Raw genomic sequence first — 24,631 nt, 5'->3', positions numbered from 1 at the left:
CTGGAGGGCCAGATATGTCAGAGCAGACATCCCATCATTCCAAGTCTGCTAGAATCCACAGGTGGGACTGAAGCTCCAGCTCAGCAGCACCAGAACCCTGGAGTCCAGCTTGCTTGCCAGTAGCTGCCCAGCTGGTGTGGGATCCAGCCAAACTGATACCAAACATCTGCAGAATACCCCATGCCTACCCTCAACCTAGGCATCTGGTCAGCAGGCTGTAGCCGCCTCTCCTTCTCCCTGGAGCCGTTGGTTGTTGATCTTTGATGTCCCCCAGTTCCTCAGTTGTTCAGATCTGTTTTCCGAGGGTGGGGGGTGGCCTGGACACACACAACCTCCAGACCTCTGTGCCTCCGGGTGAACAGGAGTTGGCAGCCTGGACAACACATGGTTTCCAGCCTCCTATGGTAGCTGAAGTTAGATGGGTGGGGCAGGGGGCTCTGCTCCGCTACTGCCAATGTCTCTCCACGTGACCTCAGGCTAGCTTCTCCACTAGGGTCAGTCACTCCGGACCCAGAGAAGCCAGTCTCAGGCTCACTCACTGCTTCTGGACTGTGGCGGCCGCAGCCAGCAGGCAGCTGGACAGCCTGGCCATGCTCCAGAGGCGCAGAGCGGGTTAAAGTGTGCGCCCGGCCAGCCGCCAGCAGGCTGGGCGGGGGAGCAGCGGTGGGAAGTGTGAGTTCCTCCCCGTCTGCCTGACAGCTATAAAGGCAGCTGCGGCCACAGAGCAGCCACTGGGCTGAGCGCCCCTCCTGGGAACCCCCTCCCTTGAATGCTCTTTGAAGTGGGAGAGGGAGGCAGCTGGGAAGCAGGACGAGAGACAGGCAGAGCCCGCACATCTCTGCCCTCATCTGCCCGCCCTGTGCACCTGGCAGCTAGCTCTCACCCTTTTCCCTGGGAGGACAACCTGCTGACCCTGGGTGAGGTAGGCCACCACATACTTGTCCCAGCTCATGCTGTGCTCTCTGGGAGGTGTGAGATGCAGCCCACTCCAGGCCAGACAGCTATTCAGAATGGGGCTGGGGGATATCCTAGCCCCTGGGGAGGGTATTCAACCCTAGGGGAAGGGGGAGCAACCTGCACCACACTGTGGCTTGGGTGGCCCTGAGGCTGGCTACAGCCTTTGTACTAGCAGTTGCTGTCTGTGATGCAAACCCCTGCTGTGGGCCTATTGAAGGTTTTGGACCCTAGGGAGAGATGGATCCTGTTTGAGCTGGACTTGGCTGGAATCCAGTAGTGTCTGGGAGCCTTAATGAAAACCAAGTGTGAGGCTGACTGGGCACCTGTCTTTGGCGGGCGGCAGGGCCTGGGGAACCATGGAGGCCAATGGGACTATGTGGGATGGGGCTCTGTGCTAGAGTTAAAATGGGGATGTTGATGGAGACCTGCAGTGGAGGAACAGGCAGATGGGATAGGGGAAGTGGTGGGCAGCTGGCAGGATGCAGGGGTCTCAAGGATGAAGCTCCACATTTCAGGATTTACAGTATCATTGCATAGTCTGTCTGGGTGCGTCTGGGTGCAAGGGTGTTGCTGGGTTAGCTCCCACACACCTGCAGGTGCTTGTGGAGGGAGGGATGAAGAGAAATGGAGGAGGGAGGGAGGGAGGGAGGGAGGGAGAGAGAGAGAGAGAGAGAGAGAGAGAGAGAGAGAGAGAGAGAGAAGTTGGTGTCAGTGTTTCAAGGGTGCAGACAGTCTCCAGACTTTCTTCCTCTGGAATTATCGGGTGCTGGACTGGGCCCCTAAGTTTGCTGTGGGGTGTGGGGACAATAAGCTGCCTTGCTGTGTGGCTTTGGGCAAGTTGACTTTTCTCTCTGGGCTTGGTGTTTCCTGAAGCCCATTGTCTAACTCACTGGCTGATGATACCCACCTGAGAGACCAGCTCTAGCTAGAGGCCATTAGCTCCCTTTCTAAGACAAGGTTTATGCAGAGACTCAGGGAAGCGATTCTGCGAGCTGAAGCAGCAGAGCTGGACACTCTCCCTCATTTACTTCACCTTAACCCTTGGTGGGTGTTTGGGCTTCAGGTGCTAGCTTGTTGAGAAGGAGTCAGGAACAGTGGGCCGTTTACACACACACAGGCCTCCTACTGCACTTCCTGCAATTCCGTGTTCTCTCTGGAGAGCAGGGTCCAGACTCCTGATTTGTGCCCCCACCTGAGGGCCAGATTGCAGAATACCCAGCTATGAGGATGTTCCTCTGACAAGGGGAGGCTGCCATTTTCTGAGGACCACAGGGCAGGGGACAAGTGAAGGCAGGGAGGAAAGGGAGGACACTCCTTTCTACAGCTCATGAACTCTACGGGTGGCCATTCACTCAAGTAGGCCTGCAGATGTTAAGCAGGTAAAACTCCCAAGGTGCTCTGGACAAGGCAGTGGGCTGAGCCAGGTTGCTATCCCTCTTCATAATGAGCTCTCTACCAGGCTGGGCCTCCAACCTCCTAAGCTGTCCGTCTCTGTTCTCCACAGCCGTTCTCCAGGGGCAAAGCTTGGCAGAAGATCTCAGATGAAGGGTGGCTCAGCCTTGGCACTCATACCATCCCTTTGTGCCTAAGCCGGGCAGACATCTGTAATCACTTACCAAGCTGCTTGCTGAGCCCAGATGGATGGCTCGGTTTCTCTCAGATGTCAGTCACTAACATAGGATCCCAGATAACCTTACCACCTGGGGCACTGGGAGGACCTTAAGAGTTTTTCTCCACAGCAGGGCCTGATCTGGTAGTGACTGTGGTCTTGCTTCATAGGATGGACAGCAGATGGCAAAATTCACACTGGGCTTGGTCTTTGCTGGCCATGGCAGTTGTGGCTGGGGGTACAGCATCTACTGAGGCCTCGGTGAGTAGCATTGTCCAGTGCCCCCCAACTCCAGCTTCTCAGCCAGGTGTTGGGCTCACTCTCAAGTGGGCTGACTTTGGAGGATTGTGTAGTAAGAGTGGGCAAGCCCAGGGGTCTTGGTGTTCCCTTAGGCTCCAGAAACTTGCTCAGAGAGCCATTTAGACTAGTTGCTGATCTGGGAATCTCACCATTCTGTAGTCTCTGACCAGTGACGCCCTGTGGTATTTGGGGTGCAGGTTCTCCTGTGTTGTGATTGAGCCTTCTGCTCATTATTGGGGGACTTTTCACCCAGGACAACAGCCCCACATCCAACAGCCTGGAGGGGGTTGCTGATGCCACTGCCTACTGGTGGGGGGAGTGGACCAAGTGGACAGCCTGCTCCCGAAGCTGTGGGGGCGGGGTGACATCCCAGGAACGCCACTGCCTGCAACAGAGGTGAGTTTGTTAAAACCTCCAAGGGTGGGTGGGCAGGGGCAGCCTGGTCCATGGCTTGGTGGCTTTTCTTCCGGGCTTGCATTTGATGTATGTGGTCTCTTCTTCCCATTGACTTCCACTGGGCATGGAGCTTCTGAGAGATCCTTGGCAACAGTATTCTGGGGTGCCAGAGAGGGAGTGTCAAAAAGCAAAGCTTGTTTTTTTAGGGCTCTGCCACTGAGGAGTGAGACCCCCTTGTCTTCTGAAGCATGAGCTACAGAAGCAGGGAAGAGCACAGGCAAGTTATTAAGAGCCTTTGCTCTCAGAGGAACCTGGGTTTGAGTCTTGTCTCTGCTACTTCTAAGCTGTGTGACCTTGGACAGGGCACTTAATCTTTGAGCATCAATTTCCTCATCTGTGGCATCATTGGGGAAAGCATGATGAAACCAGCTCATGTTTCTGGGCATACATGATACCACATGTGTTTGCATGTTAGCACAGGCCTCAGCAAACATGGTTGTTACTCATCGGTTCTGTACAGTACAGCTCTGCTGCTGGTGCTGGGAATATAGAGGAGAATCAGATGCTATCCTAGGAGTCTGGGAAGCTACTGGAAGCTAATACATGCATGACAGAACAGATGTCAGGACCCATAGCTATCATTCCAACCCTGGCTTGGTACAACATTTTCCCACTAGGAGGAAGTCTGTTCCAGGAGCAGGGAACAGGACCTGTGTGGGCACATCCAAACGATACCAGCTCTGCAGAGTGCAGGTGAGGCCAGATGCCCAAAGCTCCCAGGTCTTGATCTTGCCCCTTGATCCTGTGGCTGACACTATGCTCTCAGGGAGAGTCCAGCATAGGCTGGCTGATGCCCAGGCCCACACGGAGCCCTTCATGCCTCAGATGCTGCATGTTCTGTTCCCTGCATGTGGGATGTGGTAGGATGGCTTGGATTCCCACCTGATCCTGGAAATCACAGTCCAATCTGCCTTGAACATTTGCACACCAGGAAGCCACAACAGCTATTCCTTCTTCCCACCTATGAAGCAGTCTTGCTGGGCGGCCACCCCAGGCCTCTCGCCTCAGCTCTTAGGTGCGCCTGTGTACACTGTTTCATTAGCCTTGGCTGGACACCAAGGTGGCAGAGGCTTGGGAGGAGGCGTTGACTCTGCACAGGGCTCCCAGGAGCACCCTCTATGGGACCAAAGTCTGTCTGAAACCTGGCTGCCTATCCAAGAGTCACCAGGGTGTGGTGCTGGAGGTGCCAGCTCTGCCAGTCTTACTTGGCTTGTCCAGCTGAGCTGTTGGAAGTCTGTCTTTGTGAGTGCCCATGTGGGGTGTGAAAGCTGAAGGGAAGTTAGCGGCCACAGCCAGTCATGGCGTCGGGATTTGGTGGACATGTGGGAGCTCCTGAAGGAGGCAGACACTAACCTAGTTTGGACTCCAGCTCCACCATGGGCAATTGCCTCCTGTACCGGCAAGGTTCTTCTTACAGAGTGCCCTCCTTCTGATTCAGTCCCTATGCAGAGCTATCAAGCGCACTGGATTAGTTGCAGGCACTTTGTGCACATGTGTGTACACATGTGGAGATATACACATGCGGACAGGGTCTGCCTGAGGATGGGGGTATGGGCAGAGCCACCAGTGTCCCATCTACTCCACAAATGGCTGAAGAGTTCAGGGTGATATCCAGTGTATTAGGAAGGCTGATATCCAGCGGTATTGGAAGAATAGTCACTGGCCCTTCTGAGTAGTTGAAAGTGAGGGGAGCGGAGGCTGGGAGCAGGGGCAACATGGACCATGGCCCCCAAGGATCATCTGGTTGTAGCCACTTCATGCTCAGCTTCTGCCCTTCTTCTTTCAGGAGTGTCCACCGGATGGGAGGAGCTTCCGTGAAGAGCAGTGTGTCTCCTTCAACTCCCGTGTGTACGATGGCCGAGCATACCAATGGAAGCCTCTCTACCCGGGTACCTGAGCCTTAGGAATAAGCTCTACGGGTGGGCATGTGGGGAAACTGAGGCTTAGAGCCAGGTCTTGCTGAGGGCTGTGGTGGTCATCTACAGAGGCTGGAGCAGATCCCACTTCTCTAGAAGGGGGCCTGGAGCTCTGTTTCCTCCTTCCCTCCCCCATGACCCATGACATCACCGGTAACAGATTATAGAGCTGAGTTTCCTGCAGGGCTGCCCTCTGAGATCAGGACTCTCCCACTGTCCCCAGGGCTTAGACAGGAACCAGCCCAGACAACCCCAAATGGGGACTGGCCAAGGTCTCATGGGACTGGGGACATGCTTTCTGTTCCATGTCCACCGTTCTCACCCCCCTGTCCCCATGGGAGAAGAAACAGATTGTTTAGGCACAGTGTAAATGAGCTTCTCTTCTTCCTCCACCCTGTGGAAGTGCTGAGGTGTCCAGTGGCCCTGCCACGGAAAACCCTTCTGTGGATCTCAGGTGTGATGCCCTCTCACAAGGAGGCAGAATTTGGAATTCAGAGCTTGGACCGGGCTCACTTCATTCCTGCTACCAACACTTTGTCAGGTCCCTTCTTTTCAAGCCTCAGTTTCCCCATCTTTGTAACGGGAAGGGTGCTATCTCAGTAGGAGGGGGATGAATCCACCACCCTGTCCCCTGAGACTCTCTGCCTCATCCCCCAGATGACTATGTGCACATCTCCAGTAAACCATGTGATCTGCACTGCACCACTGTGGATGGCCAGAGGCAGCTCATGGTGCCCGCCCGTGATGGCACTTCCTGCAAGCTCACCGACCTGAGAGGGGTTTGCGTGTCTGGAAAATGTGAGGTTGTTAAACATTGTACCAAAAGTATAGCCGTTCTCACTGTGCTGGCCACCCGCCTGCCAGAGGCAGTGGCGCCCAGGTGCCAGCCACAGCGCCTCAGCAGCCTCTCTCCTTGCTTCTTGCAGCCCATTGGCTGTGACGGAGTACTCTTCTCCACCCACACCCTGGACAAGTGCGGCGTCTGCCAGGGGGACGGGAGCAGCTGCACCCACGTGACAGGGAACTACCGAAAGGGCAACAATCATCTGGGTAAGGGCGGCTTGGCTGGGTGGGCGTGTCCCTCCATCTCACCTGCCAGGTAGGTGTCCAGGATCAGCTGCTTCCTGTCATAGGCCCTCTCCTTCTCTGCCCAGGCCCAGGCAGAGGTGTAAGGCTCCTTCCTACTGGCAATAAAAGGGGTCCTTCATATCACCTGCACACCAGAGGACACAGCATGGGGATCACATTTGGCCTTTGAGGCAGTCTTCAGGGAGGGCTGAATGGGGAAACTGAGACATGAGTCTTAGAGTGTGTGAGACTTGACTCTGGACATACTGAATTCTGGGCTCATCCTCTCTAGTGCTCTCATGTTTGGGATCCGTGCATGAGACAGACCTTCATACATCACTTGTGACAGCCAATGCTCAACCAAATACATTGCTGTGTCCCAAGAACTGTGTCATTATAGAGGAAGGGGGTGGGCAACTTGAAATCCTCTTAGCAGATGATGAAACTGAGGCCCAGTGTGGGATTTGAAGGCTCCAGTTCTCCTAGGGAGGCAAGGGAGTCCTACTGAGACCACGGGAGGGCCCAGAAAGCCAAGAAATCTTGCTTGCGCTCACAGGAGAGGGGATCACAGAATTAGTGTGGGCTCTAAAAGTCCCTGCAGGAAGCCGCCGAGAATGAAGCACTGAGGTAGGGCCTAGGGAGGAGGCTGACAAGGAGGAGTGGGCACAGCAGCGGCTTGTGTGTAGGGGGTTGAATCTGCATGCTGTGTCTCTCGCATGTGGTGGGCAGAGGCTCTTTCTTTGGAGGCCTGCCAAAGGTGGGATGAGGCAAAGCTGGTCTGTTTGCTTGTCCCTCCCTTCTTCCACACACCTGCCTGCACAACTTTCCGCTGGATTCAGGGTGGAGCTAGAGTCAGGGGTCAGGAGTCAGAGGTCAGAGGTCAGGCAGTGCCTCTCCTTTAGAGCACTCAGCTCGTGTCAGATGCCACATGCTATAGCCAGGCCCACCAGACAGGGCCTGTGCTCTTGGTGATGCCCACTCTGGGCAGGCTGAGGCTGAAGTGAGACGATCCCTCTAATTCTGTTGAGTGTTTCCCAACCAGGCACAGAGCCAGGTCTGGCCAGTATTAACTCATCCACATCTGGGGACGTTGCTATTACGGCAGTGGCTGCTACTGTTGCCCAAAGCTGCAGAGAGAGCAGAAGGTTAAGGAGACCTGAGCTTCTAAGGCCTTGGATCTCAACCTGGGCAGCAGGCCCTGAGTCGTAGCTGCAGAGCTACGTATCTGCCCAGAAAGATCTGTGCTCCCTAACTATGCTCAAAACCAGGCCATATCCTGAAGCTCATGGGAGTCAAGTGTTAACTGCTCAGGAGTTTTGTGAACCACTTGCTAGTTTGAAAATTAAAGCCGGCTGTGGTGGTGCATGCTTTTAATCCTAGCCCTTGCAAGGCAGAGGCAGGAAGATCACTGCAAGTTTGAAGCCACCTTGATCTACACAGCAAATTCTAGACCAGCCAGGGTTTTACACAGAGAGAGCATGTCTCAGCAAAGTGACCATTTCCCAGTCTTTAAGCCTCAATCAGTATTTCATCTTATGACCATGCTATCATGAATCTCTTCCCTGCTTTCTGCCCAGAGACACCAACCACATGGACAACTTGCCCTCAGTCAGCTGCAGTGGGGCAGTGTACACCACATAAATAGCTCAGTGCTACAAATCAGAGCCCCTCACCCCTGCTTCTCAAGGAGCCCAGTGTGAGACACAGTCAGGGCAGGCTATTCAAGGACCTGTAAGGTGAGGGCGGGTCAGGGACAAGGCAGGAACATCTGGCCTGAGTGTGGACCCTGCTGCCTTCTACATACAGAGAATTCAAGACAGAAACACCAACTCTACCAAACCCTTTCCTGAGACCCCTCTCTTGTCCTAGGAGATGACTCTGTTATTATTAACTCTTTCCTGCCAGAGCCTCTCCACTAGCAGCTAGTGGCTCTTTTTTTCCCTGCCCCAATTCCGGCTCCCTGTTGTGTTTGGAATTGTCTGTGGCTATCTCCCCACTATACCAAGGCCTGGGTCATGGGGTCAGAAATGACAGGCAATACCTCTCACAGTCCAGGCATGTAGATAGTAGCCCTTGTAGGGTGGTCAGCTTCTATTTGAAGAGTCGACATCCGCTCTCTTTGTGTGGAAGCATCAAGCCTTGGCCACCAGCAGGATGTTCTGATAAGATGGAATTTGAGAATAACATGTGTCAACATAGTGCTGGCATTGATGTCTTTGGACTAGATGAGAAAACTGAGACCCAAGGTCTCTCAAGGGATAAAGCCAGGACATAATCTAAATCTGTGGACTTCAGCATGTGAAGTCCCTGTAGTCCATCCACTGTGTCCCTTGTGGGGGGCTGGGGCAGGCCAATGTTCTTGATGAGAAAGGGTGTATGTACCTGGGCAAGGTCCCTGGAAGAGGGTCAGCTTCCTGGACAACATGAGTCATTCAACAGGACTAGGTGAAATCACACATGACATCCTGGACAACCTCTAGGCAGGTGCCCCTTACCTATCTGGAGCTCAGAGATGGCATTGACACCCAGGAGTGGCTTTTCAGGGGACAAATGGCAGTCCCTTCTGTGTCCTGCCTTCCCTGGCTTTGCTCACAGATGTTCCTATTCTCTAGGTTACTCTTTGGTGACCCATATCCCAGCTGGTGCCCGAGACATCCAGATTGTGGAGAGGAAGAAGTCAGCAGACGTGCTGGGTATGTGGAAATGGGAGTGTGTGTATGGATGGAAAAGGGCACCTGAACTTTGATCTATATTTTGAGAAATGGGATAAGGCAGGTGACAGGGCACAGCTGTGGAAGCCAGAGATGTACCTAACCATTGGGGAGGAGGATGCTGACTTCACCCCCTTGTCCTTAGAGGTACTGAACAAGAGACAGGGTTTTGACATCGGGTAGTGAGCTCCCATCACTAGAGAATCTGGACAGGCAGAATCCAGGGAGCCAGAGGTAGGGTCTATGCAAGGATGAGCCACAGAGCTGAGAGGTGGGTGGCAAGTCCAAGGTCATGAGCTGCTGAGGAAGGATTTGGTCACAGGTCTATCTGTGATGCCATGCTGACCATGTCCAGTTTCCTGTGGGAGGTGGCACTCTAGAGTAGAAATGGCTACCTCGGACATCCTGGAGATGACTCAGTGGTGAGCCTCCATCTTGACAGTCTTTGGATGGGTAGTATGTGAAGCCGGAGAGTTGACTGACCTGGTGATAGAAGCTCCATAAGGGCAGGTACCAATACCTATGAGCCATTCTGCCCTCGGCTCTGCCCTGTGTGGGACAGACCCAGGGTCTAGGCTAGGTTAAGGAGCAGCTCTCCAAAACTCGAACTCAGTCTTGACACCATGTCCCATCACCCACCTGACTTCCCATCTCACTCCTCAGGTTGTTGAGCGTGGCAGAGCTCTACTCTAGGGATGTAGAAAAGAGGAGGGTGTGTACTGAAGATCCTCAGTTTGAGCCCAGCACCAGACTCTCCTGTCCCCTGCCAGGCTCCCAGAGCATTTGAAGGCCCAACCCCAGCAAGTTTGCACATGGCTGGCCCCAGGCCTACACTGCTGGGGACATCTGTGGATTGAGCATGGAGAGCCGGGCCTCCAGCCAGGCCGGTGGCTCTGCCGTCTGCTCGCTTACTTGGGCTGCAGGGAGGCCGGGAGACGTTGTGTTCTCTGAGCTGGCTGCAAAGCCCTCATTCTTGAAGCAGACACTGGAAATACCAAGGGCTGGGAAAGCCGCAGGAAGGAAGGTCCTCGCTGTCAGGAAACAGGTTTTGGATGTGGGCCTTGAGCTGAGCCCTGGGCGCAGATCTGGAAGCTGAGCTGGGACAACCAGGCCCCAGCCTGACTTGGACTTGACGCTGTGTTCTGACGTTATTACGTTAAGGGTATTTTTCAGACACATCCTGCTGTTGCGTCTGTCTGATAATAAATTAATTGCCCCGGCTCCTCTGCTTGGATTGCATCAGGTCCTTTGGAAACGGCACTCACTCCTCTGGCGGGCCAGTTCCTGGAACCGGCTTTAAGGACACCCTCTGGAAGACAAAATGTCCCCCAGTGCTGAGACCGCCTCCTCCCTTTCTTCCCCAGCCCTGGAGGCTCAGAGGACCTTTGCTTAGTCCCCATAGCTTCTGGAAAGGCCAGCTTCCAGGCTGGTGTTTGGCCCTGGGCAGCTGGGAGATGGGCTATTGGGGTGCCATGGGCATATTCCTTTCTGATCCTGGCTTTCAATTGCCTCCAGCCAAGTCCTCAAAGTATCCAGACAAGGGAAATGGTGATAGGTGAGTCCAGACTCTGCTCTTGCCTGATTGGGTCCCCAGTAGGTGTTAAGCCCAGCAGGATGGACAGATTAATTGGGTAACTGAAGTCAGACGACTGAATGCCATTGATTCTAATAAGAAGGGCAGAGCTGGTCATCTTAGGGTGGTCCCAGGAAAACTCTTCTGGATAGCACTCCACACCAGCTGGGCTAAGCTACAGTATCACTCACTGAGGGCCCTGGATGAGACACTGAGGCCCCTTCCTCAGCTGGGGAAACGGAGCTGGTACCACAACCAGGGTCACATCAGGTTGTTCTGTCTAGTCTAGTATCTGGCTGGTACCTGTTGTTCACAGCTACAGACCCTCCTGGTCCAGACTGGCTATTTGGCTATGGCGCTAGCTCATTACCTCGCAATCCCTTTGGCCCATCTGAGGCAGCCAGAAGGGCAGGGCCAGCCTTCCCTGTTGGCTCTTCCAACCACCCAGACTGGCCTGTGGTTGTTTGTTTTAGACTGATAGGAAAGTGTGTTTGTGTCTCTTAGGCCCTCACTGGCCAGGGCCACATGCTGGCCCCAGGCACGGTGTCTGTCTGATTCCCTGTGACACTGAATTTCCTGTCTTTGGGTCATTTTGGAGAGGGAAGGCTGGCCACCATTCTTGGAACCTGTGTGCTGGCTCCTCCCTGTGTCTCTCCTTTCTGCTCAGCCTGTCTAGCCCATGTGACTCGGTGATTGTTACTCTTTCAGCTCTTGCTGATGAAGCTGGCTTCTACTTCTTCAATGGCAACTACAAGGTGGACAGCCCCAAGAACTTCAACATTGCTGGTACAGTGGTCAAGTACCGCCGGCCTATGGATGTCTATGAGACTGGCATTGAGTACATTGTGGCACAAGGACCCACCAACCAGGGCCTGAATGTCATGGTGCGTGTGCCACAGGATTTGGGGACAATAAGGGTTGTGGGCACTGGCTTCCCAGAATCCAGCTACAGGTTGGGACTCGAGGGCCCTGAATACACAGCAGTATTGTTGTAGTCTGGGGTGGTGGTAGTGTGTGTGGAGGTGGGGTGGGGAGGGCTTGTTCATTGTCTATTCACTGGTCACTTTCTCATTCATTTATTCACTCAGGTTTTAGTTCATTAACTTCATTTCCCATTGATTTGTTAATTCATCTATCCATTCACTTGCTTCCTTTCTCTCATTCATATTTTCATTCAATCAGTACCACTGTTCTATGTCAGCCCATTCTGCGATCATCGGGAACCTCATGGGAAGCTAAGGAGAGGTGGCTGGACCCACTGCCCATGTTTCAGATGGGTCTTTATGTCCCTTAGGTCCATACTGCCTCCAGTGGTACTGCAGTGTTTTCATAGCTTGTAGCCCCTTCCTCCCCTGGCTTCTCAGTGCTGTGAGCAGCTGGCAGGGCAGGGTTGGGACCTGTTCTGTGGCTAGTGTTTTTTCACAGCCAGCATCTCACCCCAGATGCATGGACACACAAAATGGTTGTCCATCACAAGGTCATCACAATGAGCAGTTGTGACATTCTCTGAGACCTGCCAGTTGTCTTCTGGACTTCTAGAACCCACCACAGTGAGCTCTATTGTAGGTGCAGAACCTGGAGGGGGTTGTGTAGTTACTCACCTATAAGTTGCAGAATATTGAAGGCAGGTCTACCCGGGCAGGGTCCACTTGTCTGCTTCCTTGTTGTGTGGGAGACATCTCTGGGACATGCAGAAATTCCATGACATCTTTCACAGCCCACCCACACAGGCATCTCTGCTGCTACTGCTGCCCAGGGGGCAGCTGGGTCTGCATAGAACCTTCTCTGCCGTGTTCCACGAAGCATAGGCAACATTTTAGGTTACCTGCTTTGTAGACTAGACTGATGTTACTGGATATGGAATGAGTCATTCCAAGAATTCCTGCTCATGGTAGAGGCTGCAAGCTGTAGTACCAGCACAATGTCCTCTAGAATGGTCCTGCTGTTTTATTATATAGTGACTGGGTCATGGCCATGTACATTTGCTATGATTCACCCAGGTGGATGGAAACTGCTTTTGGAGGAATAGAAGGAGACTATTTATCACATCTGGGCCAAATATGTTCAACCCGAGGTCATGTTAATTTGCTTTAGAAAAGTCACCACACTTGTCACAAGCCTCAGTAAGGGTAACTGCTTGGTTGGGCTTACAGCACTCAGTTCTACTCTGATGACACATCACTGAAGTCACTTTAGTTCTCTCAGGGCAACATGAGCTATGGGACTGAATGTAGGCTATATTTCCTACTCCTTTGTCCCCGAGGTCACGATGCATGGCACTGACACTTATGGTCCCAGGAAGCAATGGTATCTCAGATTTGCTCGCTTGGATATGTCAGCTGTGTCCACTTAGCATTGTCAATAGAGGACTGTGACCATCACTTACACATTTGGAGATGAGGGACTCTATAGACACACTACTAGCCAGATCTAGGCCACCCCTTTGGTCATTACTTATCCAAATGTTTGCAATGAGGACATCAATCAATGGTGGTTAGGGCCCACAGTCAACACTGATAACTCAGACCTGCTTCCAGAATGTCCTGCCTTCTCTCTAGGCAACAGTTGAGTGAGTAGACAGCTGCCAGCTTTTTAGGGGAGAACTGTGGGTCCCCCCTTGTTCAGTGGATTCTGAGTCTAGAAACTTGTTTAAGAAATGGAGGCAAGGGTCATAACCTTGCCTAGACAGCTACTTCTACCTCCTCCTCTAGCTTGGCCAGTGCCAATTAAGAAGGGTCTTTTTTGGCCCATTTGTCTATTCCCAAGGTGTATGTGTGTGTGTGTGTGTGTGTGTGTGTGTGTGTGTGTGTGTGTGTGTGAGAGAGAGAGAGAGAGAGAGAGAGAGAGAGAGAGAGAGAGAGAGAGAGAGAAGGGGGCATGAATGCATTGGAAGGTCACAGGAGGACTTCAGGTGTCTTCTTCATTCATCGTGTTCTCTTGAGACAGGGTTCTCACTGAGCCTGAAGCCCATTACTTCCATTAGGCTGGTTGGCAAGCAAGCTCCAGGGACCTGCCTCTCTCTGTTCTTCAGTGGTAGTGGTACAGAAGTGCCCAGCTCTTACATGGGTGTTGGGGGTTTTAACTCATGTCCTCACACTTTCCAGCAAGTACACTTACCTACCAAGCCATCTATCCAACCTCTCTGTCACTGTTTTTTTGCTGCTCACCTTTATTAATTCAGGGCCTTCTCATATCTGCAGCTGCTGGGGGAGTCCAGAGCCTGCCACCACATCTTGCCACCAGCCCTGTCATGTAAGAGTGTCCCACACTGTCCCTCTAAATGACATTGGTGTCACTTGGCCACCCCTGAGTGAGCAGAATACTCTGGACTTTCCAGGAGAAGTGGTCACCCAGGGAATTGCCTGCCCTCGAGTCTCTCCTCTTGCCCTTGCATCTGCACTGTGTGGGCCTCACTCACTCTACCCTCCCTGTTAGCAGGCCAGCGTGTTATTCCGGAGGGTAAGAATACTCCTAGAGGGCTGTGCTGGTCCTGAAGGCCCAGGAGAAACAGTCTATTCTCTAAGACTTCCCTGGTGAGTGAAGGAGATGACGTTCCCAGACCCTTTGGTCTGGTGCTCGGGAGAGACCAGGCAAGGCCCAGAGGAAAGACAAGGTTAGGAAGGGGGGCTTCTCACGCCATCTCTCCTAAGACAGCATTAACTGCTGAGGGAAGAGCAGTCCCTTCCCAGTCCCAGAGCATTCAGGACAATTGAGATTTCACCATCTTGACCCAGATCTCTCTTTGTGGCGGGGTCCTACTGACCCAGCCTGACTCTGTGTGGTGCAGCAGACCCAGCAGGGTGAGAACTTGACCTGGATTCCCCCTTTCTGCCCTGAAGCTTTAGGCATCAGAGTCTCTTGACCACACCTGCAGCCACCTGGTTAACTTGAAACGATGCTGGCTGGCTCTTCTTGTCATCTTGCTCCAATGGCGTGCCTTCCACAGTCCCTGCTCCTGTCCCCAGGCACCCTCGAGATGCCATCCCAGTGGTGGTCATTCTTCCCCTGGCATCCTGCAATGGCTTTTCTTGGCACTTCTTGGCTTCCTGTGGTTTGCTCGGTGCCACCCTTCCAGGGCCCTGGTGTGCTGCGTGCTGCAGCCGGGCAGTGCTTGAGCTCAGTGCTGGTGGTTCAGAGCTGTGGCCCCGGGAGCAGCCAATCCCACTGCCAAATCCACTCCTGCCGGCCTCCAGGTCAAAGGCTTTGAAGTCTGCCTAGGGGATAGGTCACATTGGCTTGTGGTCTCTTCAGAGGCCTTGACTATCCCCCAGGAGCTCCATGACCAGCTGATCCTTCAATGCAGTCCTGAATGGACGCATGGTCTGGATTTTAGTACCTCGTCAGCTACCCCAGGAGTCCTGGGTAGATGCAGTGCTATTAGGACGGCAGTAACCTGCAGTATGTCCCAGTATGTCCCCAATTCCCCGTTCTCAAGGGGACCTGGCCTCTGCCCCTTGTGGTGTGCCTCATTCACCATCCCTGGGCACAGCTGCCCTAAGACATTTGAATGAGGCCACATTCTTGGATCAAGTGTGATTCCCTGGGAAAGACTCGACTGTGACCAGGGCCGCTTTTGTCTCAAGAGGCTTTTGGTGCTAAGTGGGGGCTAGGAAAAGAGCCAGGTCTCACTTCTTCTCCTTCCACAGGTATGGAACCAGAATGGCAAAAGCCCTTCCATCACCTTTGAGTACACGTTGCTCCAGCCAGCACACATGCACCACCTGCAGCCTGTTTATTACAGCTTCTCCGAGCCAGCCTCCGAGAGCACCGAGGGCACCGAGGGCCAGGGGCTGGACAGTGCCAGGCTGCTGGGCTTCATGCAGCATAATGGCTCCCTCTACCACCAAGCCTCCGCAGACAGGCTGGGCCTGAACAACCAGCTCTTTCAGCCTCCAGGCCCTCAAGTTGAGCGGGGTCCCAGCAGAGGCCAGGAGACCAACGAGGTGTGCGAGAGAGCCAGCGGTGGGGTCTGTGAGGGACCTCCTAGGGGCAAGGGCTTCCAAGGTGAGAAAGAGGAATAGTGGATATGGGAAAGGCCAGGGCTCCCCAGGTACAGAGGCTTCAAGTGAGGAGTGTTGGTCCCCTTTGAAGTCTTCAGAAGAGGCTAAAGAGATCTGGGCAGTGTGAAGTCTGAGGTATACAGTCATAGCTCAGGATCTGCAGATCGATAATAGACTCTTCTTGGACACTGAAATTCTCAGCTTCTCAAATCCTTGTATATAGTGGTGTGTTTGCAAAGAACCCAAGCTCTTCTCCATGTACCAGTGATCACCACAGCTGACCCACAGTACTAGATGCAGTGTGTGTGTGCTGTGGGTAGTGATGACACTAAATCATGGCAAGGTGACATGTGACAGGTCCTATACATCAGTGGATTAGTCATTTGTCTTGTGACTGTGACAAAATGGTTGATGAAAGCAACTTCAGGAAGGAAGGTTTTATTCCAGCTCACAATTACAGGAGATACAGTCCATCATGGCGACAGGAGCATGAGGCAGCTGCTCACATTGCATCCGCAGTCAGGAAGCAGAGAGAGATGGAAGCTGGTGTTCACTGTCTCCTTTTACACGGGATGGTACTGCCCACAGTTCTGGTGGGTCTTCCTAACTCAGTCGGCCTAATCTAGATAATTCCTCATAGACAAGTGCAGAAGCCTATCTCCTTGGTATCTCTAGATCCTGTCAATTGACAACAGCATTAACTGTCAAAATTGGCTTAACATAGATGTAATTCTTTTTCCTCCTCCTCCCTGCTCCTCCTCTTCCTTCTCTTCCTCCTCGAGCTAGGATCTCGATGGGATGTGCTATGTAGACCAGGCTATAGAGATCCATCTGCCTCGGCCTCCCCAGTGCTGGGATTAAAGGTGTGCACCACCAGACCCAGCCAGCAGGCAATCCTTTTTCCAAAGTATTTTGATCCTTCACGATCTGATTCTTAGGATGTAGACCCAACATCTATAGAGGGTAAACCATATATGGTTGTCTGAGTCTGACAGAGAGATGGGCTTAGAGAGGACATAACTTGACAATTCTTCCATCCAGTGGAACTGGAAGTCAAGGGCAGCTCATCTGCCCCATGGCTCACTTGGATAGCCCTGGGCCCCAGGACATGGATGTTGCTGGTGGCCTCAGATGTGTAGGCTCATATATGCCTCACTCCTGTGCTGGGCTTCTTGAGGTTTATGTGTCTGTGTTCTCTCTTCTTAGGCAGACACTAGTCATAAATTTAGGGCTCACACTAAATTCAGGTTATATTATTTCATGAGCTTATAAATATCCTCTTTCCAAACTAGATCTTAGGCTGAAATTCCAGCTGAGCCTGGGCCCTGGGGACACTGCCCAGCTGTCTGCTGTGGCCACTGGATTTCCTATCGCTTGATGATGTTGGCCCACTGTGTCTGATGGAGTAGAACCTGGGAGTACCTATTTTTTTCCTTGCCCCAACAAGTCATCCCCATTATGTAACTCAGCTGTCACATAGGAATAGAGGAGGAGGGGCAACAAAAATCAACAGAGTACCAGCCATGGATGTTGAAACACCTGTCTCTCTGCAGACCTCAACGCCACTGGGACAGCTCTCTCAGGGGACAAGGATGACCAGGAGGTCGATGCACGTTTCACCTCCCAGGAGCTTCTGTCAGCCAATGCCATCTCCGATCAGCTCTTGGGCAAGGGCTCAGACTCCGAAGAGTTCTCTCTCAACGAGACCATGAACAGCATCTTTGCCCAGGGTGCCTCAAGAAGCTCCCCAGCTGAGAGCTTCTATGTTGATTATGAGGAGAATGAGGGGCCTGCTGCCTACTTGGTCAACGGGTCTTACCTGGAGCTGAGCAGTGACAGGATCAACACCACCTCCTCTGAAGCCCCATTCCCCAACACCAGTGCCAGCCTCCCCACCTTGGCTGGGAACAGGACTCACAAGCCTAGGTAAGAGACACTTCTCCTTGCCCTATCTTAGTTAGGGGTCATTACAAGGGGGTCTGGCAGAAGGTCCAGGGACCTGGAGGTAAGTGGGAGAGAGCCATACTTTCAACCACCCTGTGAATCTGACATGAGTTTATGGGCCTGGACTGTAACATGTCTTTTTGAAGGGTAGGTTTATGGGTCTAAGTGTCCCAGCTATGATTGCTTCAACTCATAGTGCTGACCATGAGTTGAAGAATGCTGGATGTGTGCTGCTAACAACCTACTGATGCTGGGATGAACTCACTCTTTTATATGCATAGATCAGGAAGTGATCACAACTACCCTTAGTGTTAGGCTCCTGGGAACTCAGAAGGGGAAGCCTTGCTGCATGCACAGAGCCTAAGGATTTGGGGTCCTGGGTTCTATGTTTGGACAGCCGTTAAAACATGGCTGCTCTGCCTGCAGCCCCTCAGGTGAATGTGGAGCCTCAACAGCAGCCTTCACCCCAACCAAACAGAAGATGACAGCAGAACCTGGGGTTCCCCCACCCTAACAAGGAGACCCTGAATCAAAGTTAAGAATAGGCTACTAGCATAGTGGGCCTATGCATTAAGCCAGCACCATAGCAGACAGCAGCTATGTCTAGGGAGGCCTATAGAATCCTGGCTGGGGACACCTGCTTGGAGAATGAAGCTAGAGATCCACAAAGAGGCGAGCCTGGGGATGCGTGGACAACCAGGGCTGGGATAGAGGGGCCTGAGGTGTCATCCTCCTGGGCTCGTGTTGTTTGGGATCAGGTAACCCTTACATAGCAGTACTAGAGAACCTCTCTAGTTACTAACATTGTTTCTCAGGTGCCTGGGTGTGCAGCAAGGCTTGTGTAAACAGCTGGGATTGGAATTGTAGCCACTGGTGGTGATGAGGACTGTAGATGAAAACCAGCCCACTGGCTTTTGTTTTGTTCTCTGGGAACCCACTCAAAATCTTGAGATGAACTCTACCTGGATTAAGGGAGGCTGAGGTTGGGGTTTGGTGGAAGATTTGACAGTCGCTCTCAAGGTGGCAGGGCTTAGGTCACCTCTTCCACTTTTCTAGGTTTGGGAGCAGTAAAGCTGGGAGCTGTGCCTCTTCTCTCACACCGCCCGCCTTCTGAAGCCTTATTTCCAAGGGCTGGTGCACACCAGGGACTCTGCTGATGAGCTCTGGCCAGATGGGATTCTGGGCTGGCCACTTACTCTGACCTTGGCACCATCAAAGCTTCTAGGGGCCTCTGCCTAGTTTTGGGGAACCAGTGGCTGGCAATGAATGACAGCCTTTACCCTGGGGGCACAGGATCAGAGACTGAGAGAAGTCACAGGCAGTGGTGATGGACAGGGCAGTTCTAAGTCAGAAAGCACCTGCTTTGTGACCCAGCCAGTCTCTCTGGGCTGCCGGCTCTCTTTGTATCTTCCTTTGGGACAACAGGGATTTTATATATTTCATATATGATGCACAACAAAGGCCCTAGGTATGGATGCTCCTAGTTAGTCATTGAGCCTCCAAGGCTTGGGGAAGAGACCTCCCAGGATCCCACAGTCCAATTGGTGACAGCAAACCAGTGCTCTATATAGGCTTATCAGGTAGCTCAAAGTCTCTGTCCTTTATTCGGCTGTGATATGGGCTGTGTGGGTGGTGGTTGTGTGGAATAGTGAAAGAGCAGGTCACTCCATGGGAGCTGGATACATCTCCATTCTTTTCCAGGCCTCAGCTTCTCTGTCTGTCAGAGGCCTGGAGGCTCAGCAATGCAAAGCCTCACAGGCCAAAGTCAAAGTCACATACAAGCTGTTGAGAGCAGGGTAGCCCAATCAGGAGTCTCAAGGGTCAAGCCTTAGGGACTGTTTTTTTCCCTCTGAGAGGTTTGGATTACTCTGAGTAGGTGCTCAAAGCGGGTCCCACTGGAATCCCTAAGCCACATTTGAAAGTGCCCGTCTTTTCTTATTCTGTCCCCTTAGCCCCGTGGGACTTGCTGGATTCCCAGAGCCAGTCATTAAAACAGGTTGTCAGCACTTGGAAAAGCGCAGCTCAGTGAGATGCCCAACCAGCTGCCATCAAAGGATGCTGCTGGTGGGGACCAAAGATGGTCTGGGGAGATAATGGGCTGAGAGAGGCCGTGGGGGAAACTACCAAGCCGAAATAGCCATGTCTCGGCATGTTGTCCAAACACAGGAAGTCGAGTCTGCTCTGGGAGCGGGTGAAATCAAAGGGGCAGCCCAGAAAGGAAGGGCTATTTTCATCTTCTAGAAAGGCTTCAAACAATCCAGGGAGGAGCTGTCACCAGACTCTTTGGGAACAGGCGTCTGGGATGCAGAGGCACACATCCCTCTCTGAAGCCTGGAGCGGGGTAGGAAGAGAATTTCTGGTTCACTTATAAACAAACAGTCATTTCAGAGCTTCTGCTCTCTGGGGATTTCAGGAGCCCGTGTCCCGCCAGGCACTGGGCAAAAACCCAAAAGCGGTGGCCACTGGTATCTTGGAAACCATCATTGCTGAGGGCAGGGCCCTTTCAGATTGGGGTAGTGATGGTTTCCAGGGTGTGGTGCTTCTTGGTACGTGGTCCAGGTGCTGCACTGCGATTCAGGCGGCACCCAGCACCCCACACGTGCTAGAGAGTGGGTGTAGGCAGTCCCTCCAGAAATACCTTTAGGGCTTAAAATCCAAAGGGTTATTTTGAACCTGGCGGCTAGCTCTTGACTCAGGGATGAGTCATTCGGGCTGCGGCTGGGAAGTGTGTAATTATATAAAGATGGAGGAGCTTCTCACCAAGTGCATCTTCTCCTCTCTTTTTGTTCTTGGAAGGAATTTAAGGCTGCTGAAATCAGTGTGGGGGGCCCAGACTGCTCCGGTGTTGTCTGGGTCAAGCCTTAGGGACTGTTTCTTTTCCCTAGTTTTTCCTCGCTGAGAGGTTTGACCCACCCTTGGTTGGTGCTCTAATTGGGTCCCACTGGGAACTCAGGTCCAGGATCCTTTGCTTTGAGATGAAGGGTCTTGGATGCCCTCCCTCCATGTTAAAGTTTCCTTCATAACAAGAGAGGAGGACAGAGCTTCCCCTGCATAGAGCCTGACTCAAGAGTTGGTCTGAGCCCCAGAAGAGGTGGTCCATGCCCCTGCCTCCCTTCTTTCTGCAGGCACCCTCTCCTGAAAATTCACAGAATCACAACAGTGAAGCTCCCGTTGGCAGATCATTTCCTGGGTTCTCAGAGCATGACGTGCCATCAGAGCAGCGCTCAGCCCCAAGCACCCTCTTGGGAAACATGAGCCAATCGGAGCAAACACAGACGCAGTTCTCACCCACTTGACTAGCAGGCCCCACAGATGTCTCCAACACAGAATGGCTGTTAGAATGTAATGGCCTATAACACCCACAATCCTCCAGTGACTATAGTCCCCAGGAAAGAGAGTGGTCCATTTAAGTCCTGTGAAAGGCATCAGTGCACAGCCCTTAGCTAGCCCCCTCTTAGTTCCAAGGAAGGTGAAGTTGGACTATGTGGCCCAAGGGAGCTGCTATCGACGGGGCTGGTCCTTCAACTGCTCTTCTTGCTTTGGGGGTCTTGAGACTCAGGGGCTGTGTTCTTACTTGAGTGGCTAGGTCTTGGAGCAGACACCCTGGGTGGAGGTAATGCTGCAGCAGCCGCTTCCTCCCCCTGCAGAGTCCCAAATAGCCTGCACAGGGGGTGTTGAGGCTAGTTCAAAGAAGCTAACAGTCCTAACAATACTTGGCTGTGGCCACCAGAGTTCTGGCCAAGAATCATAGCTGTTGGCTGGCCGGCCCCCAGCGTGCCTCTTCCCGTCAGCTGGCTTGTGCCGCCATCACTGACCTGAATTGCAGTGTGGGGCTAGGCCACTCTGCCTCCTGCAGCTGGGCTTTGTGAGTTTGAAAATTGGAAGCTGAATGGCTGGTGTCCCCATTCATCAGAACCCCAGCTAAGAGAGGCAGCTGGGGAAAATTCTGGAACATCTCAGTCCCTAAGGGGTGGGAAGAAGGACTCTGCTGACCAATGAGAGATGTAGTGAGAAGCCCATGAGTGTTGAAGGAGCAGGTGCAATGTTGGTGAGTCCCACATTGTTCAGTGAACCTCTGAAAGAACAGAATGCCTCCACACAGTCTGTCCAGTTCCTGAGAAGGGAAATGCCCATGTCTGCTCAGTGCCAACATGTGTGTCTCATTTTTTTGTTCCAGAGGGTGGGAGCCCTGGTCTTCACAGAGGGTACTGGCTGAAGCCCAGGAAGGTGTGTTTTTAAGGAGAGTGTAGCCTCAGAGGGAGAGTCATCTGTCTGAGAATGAAGCCTTAAGCACTTAGCTCTCTCACACACACTCTCTGACCTTGTTTCAGGACCAGACCCAAGGCACGCAAGCAAGGTGTGAGCCCAGCTGACATGTACAGGTGGAAGCTCTCATCCCATGAGCCCTGCAGTGCCACATGCACCACAGGTAATGGGCCTGGAACCACTGGGCCACCTTCTCTGAGCCTACCTTTGCAGTGACTGGGCCTTAGCTGGAGACTCACCTGTACTTGCTGCCCCAAGCCAGCCCCGGGGAACTTGCCTGGCTCCTTCACCTGGGAGGTAGAGTGGGATGGCAGTGGTTGGAGGGTCCCCAAAGCATCCTTGTTCCCATGGCATGCAGGATGACAGTCAGGTACGGGCCCATCTGTCAGCCCTAATTATTCTCTGATATCTCAGCAGAGGGGCTCTTCAGAGTAAAGATGGGGACCGTCAGCTTTGAGGGTCTGCTCATGCTTGCCCTGCCCCCAAACACACAATGCTGCCCTGTACCTAACAATTCGGAAGCTAACAAACAACTTGGGGTGGGGTTGCATTTAAACCACACTGCGCACTGTATCACACCCCAGGCTCACAGCAAAGTACTACTACTGAGTTTTACCTGTGAAATGGGATGTACCGTGGCCAAGGTGTTTGTGGGATAAATGAGAAGAAACTACTTGCCTGGTCTAAATTCAGCCAATGAGCAGTATTGCTACTATGGTGTTCCAAGGCAAGGCTGAAGCTAGCCCTAACCGGGAAGCAGCCTGTCCACTGGTTCCAACAGATAAATGGGTCCTGTGACATGCCTTTCATAGGGATGGACTGTCAGGACCAAACTTTGGGGCAGGTGCTGTGGCCTCAGCTTCTCAGAGCCTGTTGAAGCTGGGTGTGGGCATACTATGGATCTGTCTAGCCATTGTGGCTGTGGAACTTCCCATGTGTTCTGACAGTGGAAACTTTCTGGAGGCTGGGGAGGTGACATCACTTGAGATGTTTCCAGGTTGAGGCAGCCTTGGTGGCAAGGGGCCTGATGAATGAGCCTGCTAGATGATGTCTCCAGGGAGAGCATGACACTATTGTCTTTCAACACTTAGACAGTGGCCAGGCCAGGGAGCAGGGCTGTTCGGTGTTGCCCACAGTACAGAGCAGGACACAGGAAGAGAGGAAATAGGGATACTAGGGAAGGGATGACCTCTGCCTTAGACAAAGATGTCAGAAGTAGAGAGGCTCCTGTCACCTCTGGAGGCACTGACCCCACTGAGTGGCACCAGCAAAAAGGACAGAGAAGGGCCCACACTATGGACAATTCACTGCCTCGGCCCCTTCTGGCAGAGCCTCATTAGTTGTTTGGAAAGCCCTACTGTTGCCAGGGCTTAAATTTGATGTGCACAATTGCAACCATGCTGAAGAAGACAGGCCACAGTATGTGGGTTTTGCCAGCTGTGGATGCACACAATGTCTGCAGATGTTCTGTAGAGAATCATGGGTGCACCGACTTTTCTCCTTTCTCCTTCATGCTGAGATCTGTTCTTGAGGCTATGCTAGGTTATGGGGCCTGCCTTCTCTGTACCCTGAACCCCCAACCACGGTAAGGATCTTAAGTTTGTTCTTTTGGAACAACAGTACTGTCAAGTGGTCTTGGGACTTGGGGTATGGTTTCTAGACTGTCTCTCAGTCTCCCAGGGCATAGCAAAACATCCCAGGATCAAGGTAGTTGGTAGGACCATTACTGAGGATGGACATCTGGTCTTGTCTGTTTGGTAAATCAGAGTGCAAAGTTCACTTCAGCTCAAGGCAAGGGCTCTGAGGTTAAGAAGTTTTGAGAAGCTCCCTTCTCAAGATAGGTGTAAGGAAAAGGTGCCCAGAAAAGTGACATCTTGATCTTGTAGCCTTTCTGGAAAATTCCCATTCTGGAGATGAGCAATCTGGGGCTGTGACGAGTCTGGTGGCCCTGCTAGGTGAGACTTGGATTCTCTTCTGTGTGTTTCCATTCCATGACAACAAGCCAATGCATAAACAGGTACTTAGGGCAACTGCACAAGTCCCCAGCCCTGTTTGTATATCCCTGGGTCCCAGAGCTAGTGTCTCAGAGGCCTGAAATCTTGCAAGTAGACCTGGCCAGGCAGCCGCCTCCTCCACCAGCAGGCTGAAGGCTACACAGCCCAGTGCTGGCAGGGGAGGAACCAGTAATTGCCGCCTGGCTTGGCTCTCATGGAACACACACACACACACACACACACACACACACACACACACACACACACACACAGAGTTTCTGCCCAGACTCCATGGTTCTGTCTAGGGCTGGTTTTTGGAGCAGCAAAGGCTGCTGGGTCTCAGATACTCCTGGGAAGGTAGATACACTAAAATCCTCAGGAGGCTTTTCCACATACAGCTCCACATTGGCTTTCCCCAGCTAAGCACAATCCTGGCATACCTTGCTCTGGGGCAGGGGATGCTCACCCTTTAGAAAGCGCACATGCAGGCTTGCTCTTTTAGGTCCAGGGAAAAAGGAGAGGTGGTGTAGCCTGGGAATCCATATGGTTAAGAGAAGGCTGGTCTTTTATGTGTGTAACCCTCCCTATCCACAAGTGATTTTAGAATTCAGAAATTCCAGAAAAAGCCACACAGATAGTTAAAGACATAGAGGTGCTGGTTAGGAGACCTTCAGTAAAAGCTGGGGCACCTAATCTGATATCTGGGGACAGGGCTGTCAAGGGCTGCAATGGTGTGTTTTTTCTTTTCTTTTTCTCTTTCTCTCTTCCTTTCCTTTTCTTTCCTTTCCTTTCCTTTCCTTTCCTTTCCTTTCCTTTCCTTTCCTTTCCTTTCCTTTC

At 52.6% G+C, this 24,631-nt stretch overlaps 1 protein-coding gene across 2 annotated transcripts in view; it reads left to right on the top strand.

The window, feature by feature from the left end:
- Positions 1 to 694: 694 nt before the first annotated feature.
- Positions 695 to 24,631, top strand: part of Adamtsl2 (ADAMTS like 2) — a 32,002-nt gene continuing 8,065 nt past the window's right edge. The window contains exons 1-12 of one of the 2 annotated variants that reach the window (XM_036186264.1): positions 695 to 917; positions 2,737 to 2,827; positions 3,120 to 3,262; positions 3,940 to 4,015; positions 5,109 to 5,211; positions 5,896 to 6,041; positions 6,165 to 6,288; positions 8,919 to 8,999; positions 11,299 to 11,474; positions 15,237 to 15,594; positions 17,144 to 17,516; positions 21,866 to 21,963. In XM_036186264.1, coding sequence (XP_036042157.1) covers positions 2,738 to 2,827; positions 3,120 to 3,262; positions 3,940 to 4,015; positions 5,109 to 5,211; positions 5,896 to 6,041; positions 6,165 to 6,288; positions 8,919 to 8,999; positions 11,299 to 11,474; positions 15,237 to 15,594; positions 17,144 to 17,516; positions 21,866 to 21,963 — 1,768 coding nt within the window. In that variant the 5' untranslated portion in view covers positions 695 to 917; position 2,737. Of the gene's footprint in view, positions 923 to 2,736; positions 2,828 to 3,119; positions 3,263 to 3,939; positions 4,016 to 5,108; positions 5,212 to 5,895; positions 6,042 to 6,164; positions 6,289 to 8,918; positions 9,000 to 11,298; positions 11,475 to 15,236; positions 15,595 to 17,143; positions 17,517 to 21,865; positions 21,964 to 24,631 lie in introns of both variants that reach the window. The other variant, XM_036186263.1, reaches the window with a different exon arrangement.

The sequence above is a fragment of the Onychomys torridus genome, chromosome 4, assembly GCF_903995425.1.
Source record: "Onychomys torridus chromosome 4, mOncTor1.1, whole genome shotgun sequence".
NCBI classification, from domain to species: domain Eukaryota; kingdom Metazoa; phylum Chordata; class Mammalia; order Rodentia; family Cricetidae; genus Onychomys; species Onychomys torridus.
The sequence above is the reverse complement of the archived record's forward strand: the minus strand, read 5'-3'. Positions and strand labels throughout refer to the sequence as shown.